This window comes from Genypterus blacodes, unplaced genomic scaffold (genome assembly GCF_046128005.1).
Source record: "Genypterus blacodes isolate CSIRO-AG114 ecotype Tasmania unplaced genomic scaffold, CSIRO-AGI_Gbla_v1 ptg000103l_1, whole genome shotgun sequence".
Taxonomy (NCBI): domain Eukaryota; kingdom Metazoa; phylum Chordata; class Actinopteri; order Ophidiiformes; family Ophidiidae; genus Genypterus; species Genypterus blacodes.
Window position 1 is genome coordinate 98,078 of NW_027466907.1, and position 14,714 is coordinate 112,791.

The 14,714-nt window shown below is 46.6% G+C and overlaps 1 protein-coding gene across 7 annotated transcripts in view; it reads left to right on the forward strand.

Annotated features, from left to right (window-relative positions):
* Positions 1–14,714, forward strand: part of LOC143008331 (CUGBP Elav-like family member 2) — a 144,608-nt gene that overhangs the window by 97,888 nt on the left and 32,006 nt on the right. For 6 of the 7 annotated variants that reach the window (XM_076160043.1, XM_076160041.1, XM_076160042.1 and 3 more), the window contains 3 exons: positions 975–1,057; positions 11,629–11,677; positions 13,985–14,119. In XM_076160043.1, the coding sequence (XP_076016158.1) occupies positions 975–1,057; positions 11,629–11,677; positions 13,985–14,119 (267 nt within the window). The remainder of the gene's footprint in view (positions 1–974; positions 1,058–11,628; positions 11,678–13,984; positions 14,120–14,714) is intronic. The other variant, XM_076160047.1, reaches the window with a different exon arrangement.

Here is a 14,714-nt window from a genome sequence, read left to right on the forward strand (position 1 = left end):
TAAACAATGACACACCCGAGTCAGACAGAAGTGTGAGGCTGCAGGGACGTGGAGCACTGGAATGTGTCTGATAAATTCATCAGTGTGTGTGTTTGTTTGTTATTGAGGCGAATCAATTAAGCCAATATTAGGCCTGATTTCTCCCTTCTTGTAAATCAATGAATGAAGGGTCAAACGTCACGGCATACATCACAACCAACAAACATATGCAGCTTGAAAAATATTGATCTATTTATAGCTTGTAAATACAGGTAGATGTTGTAAAACTCTTATTTCCATCAGCACTCGAATGCAGCACGAGAAACAGCTTTTATCATGCTCATGCTTGGCTGTATGGATCCATACGCTTATTGTATAGGAAAGATTTCTCGATTTCAGGCCCATGTTTACTGCTGTGTGTGTCTAATGAAAACATGAAGTCACACTCAAACATCATGGCTGACTGCAGGTTTGCGCTACTGCAGCATTTTGGCCGAACACAGCAGGGAGCACACACAGATTAATGAGGAGGCAAAGCCCCCCGTCCACTGGCTCCCTCCCTGTCACTTTGTTTGTTGTGTGTGTGTTGTTTGCAAAGAGAGCTATTCAATAATTAAAGGCATGAACACTTCCTTGAGAGAAAGCGAGGAAGTGTTGCAGAGATTATTTAAGGATAATAAAGAAGCAAATCCTCTTCCTGCCGCCGCGCCTTTGCGCCCCTGTTTTTGGGGATGGTTTACTCGTGCATGCATGTATATGTGTGTGTGCGTGCGTGTTTAATGTGCAAGTGCTTCCTCGAGGCTGAAGTCATCAGTGTTGAAACAAACCTCAGTGTTTTCTTCCCCTGCACCAGGATGTGGCATCCTTAAAATTCACTCAGCGTCTGCCAGAGTCGACAGGTGATGCCAAACAGATGAATAGAGAGAATGCTCTTTGTTGCTCCTTATGCTCACCCGTCTCCCTCTCTCTCTCCCTCTCTCTCTCTCCCTCCCCAGGCTGCTGTTTTGTCACGTTTTACACAAGGAAAGCTGCCCTTGAAGCCCAGAATGCACTGCACAACATAAAGACCTTAACAGGGGTGAGTGTGTCCTCGATTCTCCTCAGCCTCCTTTCTCCTCTAATCACACACTCACAGCGGCACCCCAAGGTGCCGCCCCCCAACTCTTCGTGTGTGTGTGTGTGTGTGTGTGTGTGTGTGTGTGTGTGTGTGTGTGTGTGTGTACTGATGCCTAGACATATTTGGTTGATTCTTTGATGGAGTGTGTGTGTGTGAGTGAAAGTGTGGTAGAATAAGCCTTCACGTGAGCGAGAGTGCGAATCAGGAATTAAAGTTGAAAATGCTAAATTTTCTAAAGAGGAATTAAGTGTGACTGTTGACTCAGCAAAAGGCGGCAGCTTATTGCTAATGAGTTGCTGTAGGCCATTCAGAGAGAGACGTGTGTGTGTGTGCGCATGTGTGTGTGTAATTAAAATCACACAGTCACAGGTGGTTAAAGAGTACAAAGAGTTCGAGCTTAGAAAGTAAAACTTCTGCCGCATGCATTTTTTACAGAATGACAGCTGAGTGTGTGTGTGTGTGTGTGTGTGTGCTGGGCACAGCTCATCATTCTGAATCTCAGTTATCAGTTAGAACTGTAGAGAATAGAAGCTACTCTACATAAAGTTATAAGTTTACTCAGGACGAACTTTATGAATCCCTGCAGTGAAACTCAGTGTGTCACCTGAACAGTCAACGTGCAGAACACACACCACACGCCAAGAAACACACGCCAAGAAACTGACAAAAAAAACACTCCCCTGAGGAAACAGCCACAGCTCCGTGTTGCTCACAATACACAATAGAGCTACTGGACAGATGTATACATTAGCATAAGTAGCTCTGTAAATAAATAAACCAGAGCGCAACATCACAAGCTTCACCACTGTCAGCACAAATAACTGACAGAAACACAAACATGTTCACTGCTGCCTTTCCATGACCTTTGACCCTGATGACAGCCAGCTGTGCCACCTGAATGCATCCATCAGACATGGCTTCATACCAAAATGCATGCGTGTGTGTGTGTGTATGTGTTTATGCAGTGGCTTGGCCTTCATTTGAATCTGTCTCCTCCGTCCTCTCCCATGTGCTCCCATTGTTGCCTCCTCCAGCCCAGGAGAGCTGAAGACCAGCCCTCCCTCCCTCCCTCCCTCCCTCGTCTTCCTCTCTTTGCCTTCCCTGGATATTTAGAGGCCCCTTGATCCCTGCGCTCAGGGTCTTGGCTTCCTCCTTGCCTTTCTCCTTGGCTGCGGCGGCGAACTAGAATCTTGTCGGCCGAGCGCCTTTGCTCCCTGCAGCCGTCAGCGGGATCGGCCGGTGGCCAGGGAGGGCTTTGAATGTCGTGAATCCCACCGGAGCCGTACGTGGTATTTTGTGCTGCCGCCTCCCGACTCCAAGGAGGAAGCGTGTTGTTTGCTCAGAGTCGCCGTGTTAATTGCTGGTGGAATAAGTGTGTTATATTGGTGGCGTTTTGCTCCTTTGTGAGAGTCAGTCGCTTATCCCCGCTTGTAGGTGTGAAACGGCCCTGAGGAGCAGAAACACTGCAGTGGTTTCAGGATTACAGGAACATGAAATCGCCTTCTTCTCTGCTATTACACAGCCCCCTCTCTCTCTCCCTCTCTCTCCCTCTCTCTCCTCCTCAGGCAGGCTCCTCACTCTCCTGTAATGTTTTTGGCTGTATTGTTATGGGCTTTTGAAGGCAGGGATCACATTAAATTGGATTGTAGCAGCTGGCAGCAGACACTTTATGCAGATTTTCAGTTTTTTACATGTGATGCCATGATGTAAAACTATGAATTGATAAACCCCAGGCCACAATACTGATTTAATGATTCAAGTATTTGCTGTTAGAATGTTCAACCACCAAGTCTGTTCCATGACTAACTATGATCAGTTTGGGTTTAGGTTACAACGAGCGCATCCAACCCAAACCCACGCTGTTTCTTTGTCCCTGTAAAAACAAGCTAGCAAACAGACTAGCAAACACATCAGTCACGTGGGGATCGTAGCCAATCATGTTCCGTTTCCAACATGTCAGTGTTGCTGCCCTGGAGGCCGAGCTACTTAATCTACAGGGGGAAGGAAAAAAACTCATCAGAATGGTAATTTTGTACTCAAATACTGGTGTAATGAACAAATATTATAATACTGACTCAGCAGGGGGTCAGAAGTTAATCACCATGTCATTAAAATGGCATCATATTCATCACGTCATAGCGGGAAAGCGTCTGACTTTTGATAAAGGTCGATAACGGCAAGTGGATGCAGTTTAAGTTTAACATACAGGCACACACACAAGTGCCTCAATCGATAGTGACATAATGACAGATTGTTAAGTGGTTTTTGCCGCGTTTGTATATCGTTTTGTACAGACAAAGGTGAGGCGAAGGAGTCAGCGAACCACGGCGGGGAAAAAAACACTCCCGACGAGGAGGGCAAGTTAATTGCTGGACGAGGTGATGCGAGACAAAAGCGGGAGGGGGGGGGGCAGAAAGTGAGCTAGAGGTCAGCAGAGGTGATGGGCAGATGGACGGGAAAAAGGTGGAGCCGAGTGCTGCTGCGCGCCGGAGGGCAAAGCAATAAATGGGCCGCAGTTAAAAACCAATACCTGCTTATTAACTCCCTCACTCGGCCGCCTTGTAAAAGCCTGCAGAACAACGTTTGTGTTGGCACTCGCTCTCTCGCTTCAAACCCCAGGACCTGACGGGGGAGAGAGAGATATAATCGCAGTGGAGCCGCGCCAAATGATAGAGAAGGGCGGCCGCGTCGACTGATGGCCATGTTGGTTTAGGGCAGGAGTTGAATGGCTGCCATGTTTCAGGAGGGAATCAGACAAACGGAGAAAGTAGTTCAGGCTTCCAGCGCGGCCAGGCGGGAAAAATGGGAAAAACGACAAACAGCTGCACTGCTTGTTGCTTTTCCATTCATCATCATCATCATCATCATCATCATCATCATCTAGGGCCCTGTGATTATTACGGAAAACACCACCTTAATCACGCAATCCAGCCATTAAAATGGAATTAACAATTAAACCCAAAATTATTGCAGATATTTGGGAAGAAATGCATAAGAAAAGTGTATTTAAATTAGCGGTAATTTTGTCTTAAGGTTTTGTTGTTTGTGGAAATCAGGCTTCTGCTGCCAGATTCATGGTAGAGCGGAAACGCTGCAAGTTCAGTGGATCGCTCATCCGTCACCATGGCACCGACGCATGCCATGCATGTGTGTGCTCGTGTGTGTGTGTGTGTGTATGTGTCATATGTCTCGGATGAAGTCACGACTTTCCGACACCTGAACAGGTCAGAGCAGGAATAGGATGCATGTACGACTGAATGTCGGCCATAGAGTTTAGGTCCTACACCTTCCTATTATTCTGTGTGTTATTAGTCTTTCTACTATAATGCAGGACTGAAGTACTGTTCCCCTGTAGTACTGCTGCTGGGTGAAGTATTTGTGTTTTACTTGGTTGCTGATGAACTCAGGCTGCTTTTAGGAGAATAACTGCAGCTTTCAGTGAAGTCGTTTCTAATGACCTGCTAATGAAGCTCTGGGGGGCATGGAGACAAAGTGTGTGTGTGTGTGTGTGTGTGTGTGTGTGTGTGTGTGTGTGTGTGTGTGTGTGTGTGTGTGTGTGTGTGTGTGTGTGTGTGTGTGTGTTGCCTGGAGAACCATTTGTTCCTCACTTCAAGTCTATAATAGCACATCTGAGGTCTATATACGCTTTTTTGCACAATCACAAACACACACACTCACATGTGCACACACACACACAACCACCCCCTCCATTACCAATCTATCGTCTGAAAACATACCCCATACCCCGGAGCGATTTAAAGCCATAAGACCCAACCCCTGCTGCACAGACTGATCCAGACCCCCGCATGACTCTGACTAACACACACACACTACACATCTACACACTTCACAAACATGTGCCTCAGCACAATCTGAGTTTATTACATTGCAGTCTCTCTTCTCTTTCACCTTTTTCACTGTTTCACTCGTGTGCACACACACACGCACACAGTCACAGCCTCTTCTTCCTTACACACTCTCCCCTCACAAAGCAGCACACACACGCACACACACACACACATACACAGCAGCAACATGCGGCGAGTTAAAGCCTGTCAGGCCGCCTGTCAGACAAGGTTGTTTGAGATTTTCCACTAAATTGAACTCTTTCATTAGCGGCTGACAGATGTCTAAATGCCCGGTGTCTCCCTGACGCCTGCCGAGGGGCCCTGGGGCTGCCGCCCCCTTCTGAAGCGGGCGAGGAGGGAGGGAGGTGGTGAGGAAGAGGAGGGATGTAGGAAGAAGGAGAAGGGGAGCGAGAGCTTATCTGGGACGTGTCCTCTGGAGTGCCCTCCAGCTTTGAGAAGTTCACTCCTGCATCCTCACCTCCTCTGTCTTACTCCACTTCCTCTTCCTCCTGCCCTCTCTCCGCCGCTCCTCCCTCTCTCTCTCTTTCTCTTTTTCTCTCTCTCTCGCTCTCTCTCTCTCTCTCTGTCTCTCTCTCTCTCTCTGTCTCTCTCTCTCTTTCTTTGTGAAAGATCCAGAGGATGAAAAGCACTTTGATACACAGAATCTCTCAAGGATATTTCATCGTGGCGAGTAAGCGGTGTGGTGGAGGAGGGGGGTTGAGGACAAGGGGGAGGGAAGGAGGAAGGGGCTTCCGGGGAGGGGGTGGGGGGGTCAGTGGGGCTGAAGACGCGATCAGTCAAGCTCCATGTCCTCGATGTGGGTGGATCAGAGCGTTTTCGTCGGGCGCCGATTTGATAAGAAACGTGGGGCTCATTAAAAGCTGTACTGAGACCACAGACACACACACACGTGAACACACACACACAGGTCCCCACCTCCCTTACCTTTCTACCGGCAAGATAATTAGTGACGCTCCACTGGCAGAATGCAGACGCAGGGTTGTGTGTGTTCTTGCCACCAAAGGCACATCAAAGTGTGATCTCGAGCAAGGTTAGGCTCTAAAAGCGCGTTTCATAATCCATAATCCATCAGATATTTAATCGCTCGTTTATCTCGGGCTGATGGACGCCACCTCAGACGGAGCCGTGATGTTTGTCGTAATCGGCAATGATGGGAGAAAAATGAATTCTCTCATGTAAGAGCGCCCGAGGCGCTGCAGAGGTGAGTCGGCAGTGTCTAGCTGACTCACATGCTGTATCCACGCCTGTACACAAGATGACGCCATTAAACAAAAATAAGAAGTTTCTTGCCTCACCTCGTGGTAAACTCCAAGCCAAACCTGGCAAACATAGAGCGGACTTTCAGGCATCTTGTAGCTCCCTGCGAATAATCCTCAATCGTCAGTAATACATCATTGGGAGCTTAATTGTCCGACTTGGAAATGAACGACTACATGTAATTACTAATTTGCAAAATCTGTTTACCATTATCGGTTTGCAAATAAAAATTTTATGGACTCGCCACAAACATATATTATTTAATTTGAGGGTTTTCCTGGAAAGTTGGGTGTTTCCATGACGCTTTTTTCAATTAGCAACTGAATATCGTGCAAAACAAAAGTGAGCAAAAAACCTGGCTAGTATCTCAGTGAGCTATTTGGGGAAGAAAAATTTAAGAAATGTCATGAAATCACTGTTATAAAACTAGACAATAGACACACTTGCGCCATTTGCATGTCAGAAATGGTGCAGAGTTTGAGCAGAATAGTCTGAAACTGCATCTGGGCACAGAAGTAGACAAGAGATGAACTGCAATCGGACAAAAACAATGCTAATACATCAGAACATTAATTTGATTCGATATTGCATGATCGTGTGTGTGTGTGTGTGTGTGTGTGTGTGTGTGTGTGTGTGTGTGTGTGTGTGTGTGTGTGTGTGTGTGTGTGTGTATGTGTGTGTGTGCTGGTGTGCTGAGAAAAGACAAGGGAAAAGAGAGATGAGGTAACTCCCACTGACTGACGGGTGAACCCATCCCACCCCCCGAGGACCCTGAGGAAGTACTTTCAGCCGCCGCTCCAACCTCAAACGGCGGAAAATGCGGCGGCGTAAGATGTCGAGTTTATCGTGTTGGCATCAAACATTGATGTGCTGTAGCCTGGAGGAGATTACGCAACAGGCTGAAAGGTTACGACAAAGCAAAGCGACTGCATTAGTAGCCTGGCTGACCAGGAGACGGCTCCAGTACTCGAACATGGAAGTACTAATGCCACTGTCACATCTGGAAAAAGCCTGAAAATGTACTTCTGCCTTTTAGAGCAACAAGCATGTTTGTATGTACTGTATATATATCAGTGTGTGTGTGTGTGTCCTCGTCTGCCCAGCTCATTAGCGTCCAAGAGAACAACAGTAACTTATTCACACACATACACACACACACACAGACTTCCCCACAGCAGCGTCATTACACTGGCTCATTATCAAAATCAATTCAATTAAAGGCTGTAATCACTGTCGTGGAACCTAAACGCTTTCACAAACAGGACCACAGGAAGGTAAACCTCGTCGATACGCAGCAGCTCGTGCGCGCATGTGTGTGTGCACTCTTATTTAACACAAGAAATATTAATCGCTTGTTTCAAATTAACTCCTATAACCCCTCTTTCAATCCGAGTTGGTGGCGGCGTTTAAGCATATTGATTTGAGGAGGGGAAGGGTGTGTTTGTGTGTGTGTGTACGTGCATGTAAATGCAAGCTAACTATGTAAAACACTTAGTGTAGTTAGTGCAGAGACACGACGCAGCATAGCTAATGCCAAATCCCTCAATCATTCCGCTCACACACTGGCGCGCCGGGTTAATTGTTTACCGAGCTAAATGAAGTGGGGATAATGTGGGCTAACTGTGCGCTAAGCGGTGCTAAGACCAGGGATATTGTAAAGGACAATTTGATTTATATTCATTTGTTTGCTTTAAGGAGAGTGAGAATTAAAGTCAGTCTTTATCTGCATCGCCTTGTTTGACGATGCAGCGGCTGTGTTTGCTGTACGTCAAGTGTGTGTGCGTACGCATCACGTGCGAACGCCGAGCGGTTAAATCCAGCTACTGTTTACACTTTGACGCAAAATACACACAAACCAAACCGAGAAGGAGTACACGCGTCCCTTACTGAGGCTACAAGCAGCAGAAAACATAAGTATTAGTAAACGCAAACCAGTACAAGCCAGTAGTTTGTTTTAGTTGGGGGAAAAAATGTGAAAAAAGATAAATACATATAAATCCAGGAATTTAGTTACTTTGGTGGTGATAATCACCGTCTGGAGGTCGAGATCGAGTCAGAGGGCGTGTGTGTGTGTGTGCTGTTTGATTGCATGTGTGCATGTTTATGTTTATACATGAGTGTGTGTGGGTGGGTGTGTGTGCAGTCGGCTCGGATGGTCTCGGGCGCCGATATTGAATCCCGACTGTGAGAGCCATCTGTCTGACTTTGACCCAGCTGCTCACCGTCACACCTTCAGGAAGGAGGAAGGAGTGTGTGTGTGTGTGTGTGTGTGTGTGTGTGTGTGTGTGTGTGAGAGAGAGAGAGAGAGAGAGAGAGAGAGACAGACAGGGTACCCTAGAGTGTGTCCACTTGCCTGTTTTTGGCTCTCACTCTCTGGTCATGTGAATCTGGGTGTTGCCAACTGCTGGCAAAAGGCACACACGCATACACGCACCCTCACACACTCTCACACTCTCACACACACTTCACACTCATCTTATTCCCAGTGTGAGCCTTAAGTTAGTCCTCTGGCCCGGGCACAAGTCGACCTCTGTCCCTCTTGAGCAGGGGGCCTTCCTGGCGGCTCTGGTGGGGCCAGAAAGAGGCGACGGGGGATAACGGCGACCATGAAGCGGCGGTTAACATTTAGCGCGTGTCGGGTTTAGCGGGGCGAGGGGTTAGCACATGAGTCGCTCCAATGCCAGCAATGTTTCTGTACGTGATGATATAACAGGTTTAAAAGCTGAGGCGGCGTCGGCCTGCTTAGAGACACTGAGAGGTTGCTACATCCACACACACATTAACAGCAGCTAGCTTACATCTGCTAACTGCCCGCCATGCTACTGCTACGCGGCTTGTCGCCTTTTTCTTCCTTTACTGAGCTCATTCTGGCAGTCAGCATACATTATGCAGGGTTTGACTGATTAAGCAGCCAAGAACAAAATAAAGAAGAGTTGCTGTCTGTTGTTTCCTTCTCTCCTTCTCTCGTCGCCTGTGCCTTCCTTTCCTTCTTTTCTTTCCTCATCTTTCATTTCATTTCTTTCTCTCCCTCTTTAATATTTATGTTTTCCATTCTTTCTGTCTCTCTTTCGTTTTCTTTCATTTTTCTTTCTCTTTTCTTTTGCTTTCTCTTTCCTTTCCTCGTGTTTTCTATCTTTTTCCTTGTATTCTTTTCTTTCTGTCTTCACTTCTTCACTCAGTACTTTTTTTACTCTAGTTACTTTTGATACTTCCTCCAACACCACCAGTTTTACTTAAGTGACATTATATTAGTTGTAGCATTTTATAGTACTTTTCCGCTTCTTAAGCAACTTGCGTGTGTGTGTGTGTGTCTGTGTGTGCGTCTGTGTGTGTGTCTGTGTGTCGGGTAAACAGGAAGTAATAGACATTTGCGTAAAAGTCGTCTTGCGTGGTGTAGCTTTCCTCTTTTCTTCCCCTTTATGAGCGCTGAGGATTGTGGGAGTTTTGCGGGGTCCTGCTGAGCCATAATGAGCGGCAGACTGGGCCTGCCAACGCCAGAAACTGCACTGTGGAATTGGGGGATAGCGGAGGAGAGTCTTGCTTTGTGGTTCTCGGCAGGAGCTCGAACAGATCAAACGTGTCGACAGCGCCGCCACCCGCCGGGCATTCTGGGTAGACAGACCTGAGGAGGAGACGCCTGAAATCCAGACATTGGTTTTGTACCTGTGTGTGTACCTGTGTGTGTGTGTGTGTGTGTGTGTGTGTGTGTGTGTCTGTTGTTTTGTTCGTTGCCACGGTTTTTGTTTTGTTGTTGTTTGGTTTCCTTGTCAGACTTTGAAATGGATTAAGCAGACGATGTGACTCGCAGCCTCACTTTGACACCGCTCCCTCTCTCTCTTTTGATGTGGCTTCGTTCACACACACACACACACACACTGTCCTTGTGTTAGTGATCCTCCAGCCTCAGGGTGAGACACTTCATGTCACTGTCCAAGTGCTGCTCTCCCTCCTTCTTTCTTCTCCCCCCCTCTCTCTTTCTCTCTCTCTCTTCCTCCCTCTCTCTCTCTACCTCACTCTTGCTTTCCTTACTTATTCCATTCTTCATTTTGTCTCCTTCCTGTCTTATTAATTTCTTCCTTTCCTTACTTCCTTCCTTCTTATCTTTGGTCATGTCCCTATCCTTCTTCCCGTTCTTTATCCTGTCCTTCTGTCCATCCTTGGCGCCTCTTTCTTTTATTTCTATTTTTTTCATTCTCTCTATCAAAGAGGTTCTTGCTCTTTGTCTCACTAATCTGTCCGTCCCTTCGCAATAAATGTTTCCTTCCCTCCTCACTTCCTTCCTAAATTTCCTCTGCCCTTCTTTTCTTCTTCCATGTGTCTCCTTTTCTTCCCTCCTCGTTTGTTTCCCTCGTCCCATCTCCATTGTTTACTCCTCTTCTTTCTCATCCTGTTTACCTTTCATCCTTGTTTTCAAAGGTTCAGAGACACCGAGTGAATGATGCAGAAAAGATGAACAAATGAATGGATAACAGAAAGTGAGACAGGCAGAGAGAGAAAGACAGTGAGAGGCAGAGAGAGAGAGAGACAGAGAGAGAGAGAGGAGACTTCCTGTCTTTCTTTGTTCTTTCTATCCTCCCTGCTGGTGCCCCCAAATGGCAGCTTTGGGAACTGGCACATGAACAGACCAGACAGACTGGCTCTCTGTGTGTGTGTGTGTGTGTGTGTGTGTGTGTGTGTGTGTGTGTGTGTGTGTGTGTGTGTGTGTGTGTGTGTGTGTGTGTGTGTGGAAAGGAGGAGAGTAAGGATGATAAGAAAGCGAGAGAGAGGGAGAGAGTTGGGATAAAGGTATGTGATAGAATTGGAAGATCAAAGCCTTCTGTCACAGTGTGACTGAGCCCAGGGGCATTATGGGTAAGACGGGACACACAGGCGGACGCACACGCGCGGGCACACACACACACACACACACTGTTGGCTGGTATTTGACTGTGAGTGTGATTGATACTGGGTTAGATTTGAAGAATCACTGTCACTCATGCACAGATCAAACAGGCACAAAGTCTCTCATAAAGAAAGAAGAGATGGATGGAATAAAGAGGAAATGAGAGAGAGTGATGTGAGAGCGAGAGAGAGACAGTGTTTGTGTTATGTGTTTTCCATAGAAGATGAGCCTCCACTTAAACATCACATCCATCAATCTAGAGTATTAAGCCTGTGTGGCCTCTGCCGCACACACACACACACATAGATACACACACAGAGATGCACATACACACACACACACACTCACACACAGGGAGAGAGAGACGCACACACAGTCTCACACAATCCCATCCGGAAAAAAAACATTGATACTTTATTGTTGCTTGCACGGGTCAGCAAACGAATATTTGTGTGTGTGTGTGTGTGTGTGTGTGTGTGTGTGTGTGTAATTTAATATATTTTGCCCTTTTCTGTCTCAAACAGATGCATCACCCTATTCAGATGAAACCTGCAGACAGCGAGAAATCCAACGGTGAGTGTCTACACACACACACACGGACCCATACACACACACACAGACACACACATGCACACACTCACACGCGTCAAAAGCCTTTCTGAATTTGCTTGTAATAGCTATTTTAGCTAGTAGCTTGACCGGCAGAATGGACGAGGGAGGATATACAGAGGGAGAGAGAGAGAGAGGGCGAGGGAGAGAGAGAGAGGGTGAGAGAATGGGAGGGAGGTAGAGGAAAGAGAAAAGTGCTGATCTATATAAATGTATTTTCTCTGTGTGGTGAATTATTGAGGAGTTTATGCAGGAGGTCAATGAGAGTTGAATGGTTTGTCCTCATGGTGAACCAGACATTGCATAGACTCTCACCTACACACATAGCCTCGTCCCTTTCATTCTAATGAGGAAGCTGGCAGGTTCATACCTCCACCAAGGCCCGATATCCTCTGGTTTCATTACACCTTTGTCAACCAGACACACATTGAGCCCCTAATGACATTCAGGAGGATACGTGACGATGCTTCCCACCGCTCAGGTAAACAGGAAGTGAGGTCATATCTCGCCAAAAGGAATTCAGTGACGTCATCATTAGCTGTTGGCTGGAATTAGTCGATATCAAATAATTACACACAGTTCTGATGCGATTAGATAAATCAATAAATCACATAATCTCAGTCTGTGACTTGCTTTGATCTGAGACGATTTCAGTCACATCACGGCGTTTACGTGACACACAGCAGAAAGAGATTTGATGCTTCAACTGGAGTTTGGATGTGCACGTTAACAAGCTGAGCAATTGCGGCTTTGAGACCACAGCTAGATAATTCCAAACAGCTCACAAAGTTGATTTTCCTAAGCCTGCATATACTTCGTGTCTGTCTGTCTGTCTGTGTGTTTGTTTGTGTGTGTGTGTACATATTAGCTGCAGTTACTTTGCCTCAATTTAGGAAAAGACACCAGCAGCTACATCACTGTCCACTGCAGGGAAATACAATAAAGCGACAGCATCCGGCTACGGCAGCAAGGAATCCTTATAAAAGCCATCATCCGCTCCGCTGAAATATGGCCGAATATGAGTTAAGGAGACGGAGCTGTCGAGGTAACGAGGGCGGAACTTAATAAAGCAGCCGCCGCTCACAGCCAGGGCAGTGAAATATAACGCCGGCCGCACGTAACTTATCCATCCGCTTAATGGTAATGACCTTTAATAAACCCGGTGTTGGAGCGGCTGTAACGGTGACGAATGACTGCTGGGAGGTTTATTAGTTTAGTCAATCAGGGGCGTGAACGCGCCCAGACGTTCAGTTTTACCGTATTTACAGAGACTGCCTTATTGTTTTCCTTCACCGAGTTTTTTTTTTCTTCTGCGTGTTGTTCAAACTCAGCGTGAAGCCAATTCTGCTCCAATTTAGGCCAGATTGGAGAAGCAGGAGTCCAGATCGTCCTAGAGTCGACTTTTTATCAATGCGCCGCTCGCTTACCCACCCCCGCCGCTCGCCTCCACGCATCCAACCCAGAAACACAAACAGTCAATTGTAACAATATCTCCTCTCTTTCTTTTCTATTGACACACAGTAAATTAATTATAGCAATGTTAGACTTGTGGTAATCTTCCTCTGGAGTGATGCGTTCTCTCTCACACACATACACACGCACACACGAACTCGCTGTGTACAAAGGAGTTAAAGCTTTTTGAAACACCACTTATCTTGGCAGCGTATCCCGACGGTTTGTGTTTTAAACACACAAACAATTCAAACAGCAAAATAAACAAGTGAGCTATTGATTTCCCAGAGTGCAACAGACCGCTTATCTCTTTCGCCTCGCGGTAAGAGCTGACAGTTTCCTCATTAAAAATGAATTGGATTAGCATTACATCGAATGCGGTGGGAACGCGTAAACACACTCACACACATACACGGCGAGCGTCGTTTCTGCCATCGATGAGGATTCAGCTCTCAGCCCAATGATTTGCGCTTAACCTTCGCTGGAAGTTTCTCACCGTTACCTGCAAGCCGCTCGCATTCCTCCAGATTGCCGGCGGAGAAGGAGGGATTGTGTCAGAGAAGGACGGGGGAGGGGAGGAGGAGAGGGGGAAGAGGAGGAGACAGGGTGAGAGAGGACAAGGCGGAGAGTCTCAGTGAGCAGGCTGTGTTGAAGTGATAATGAGACATTGATCAGAGCCTCAGATGGCGTGATGAAACACATCAACTCTCTCTGTCTCTGTCTCTCTTGTTTGTCTTTTGTTCTGTTTCATTCTCATTTTTGTCTTTGTTCTTCCTCTTTGTTCTTCTCTGCCTTTGCTCGACATGTGTCACCCTGCAGCGGTGGAGGACAGGAAGTTGTTCATCGGCATGGTGTCGAAGAAGTGCAATGAGAACGACATCCGGGTCATGTTCTCTGCGTTCGGACAGATCGAGGAGTGCCGGATCCTCCGAGGGCCCGACGGGCTCAGCAGAGGTGGGTGTCGGTTCAACTCCACCAACTTCACTTCATCAATGAATGCTAATGTCTAAACGTCCTCAAGATGGCCTCCGAAACTCACTGGAGTTACCTGCATCTCGGGCATCACCCGGAGAGATTTTCTGTAGTTGGAAGTGGCTGGTTGAATGTGGTTAGTGTCAGCTTGCAAATTACAAAATTCCCATATTTTCCTGTGATATATTGTTCAGCTTTTAGTGTTTTTTTCCGTTGGTCCATAGTTTTTTTTGTTGTAATTTGGAGTAATTTAAAGATGTTGTTGGTTCTCTTCCAGGTCTGTAGTTCTTTGAATGGACCCTTATAGATCCATGTTGTTGTTGTTTCTTTAAGTTCTGCATTCCACAATAAAAGCTAACGATATATCCTGGATACCCAAATTGAAATGTGTAACGCCTTGTACAGTTCAGAAGTTATTTAACGATAGAGATCCATGAGAACATCCAGAGGTTTCCATTCTTTGTGTAGACTTGTGACCCTGAATGTCTCTTTCGAGCGACACGGTGGAGATTCGGTTGTTTACTGAGGGGATAAAAGTTGAGTCCAGCTAATTCAGGCAAAGAAAAGGGCCGCATTC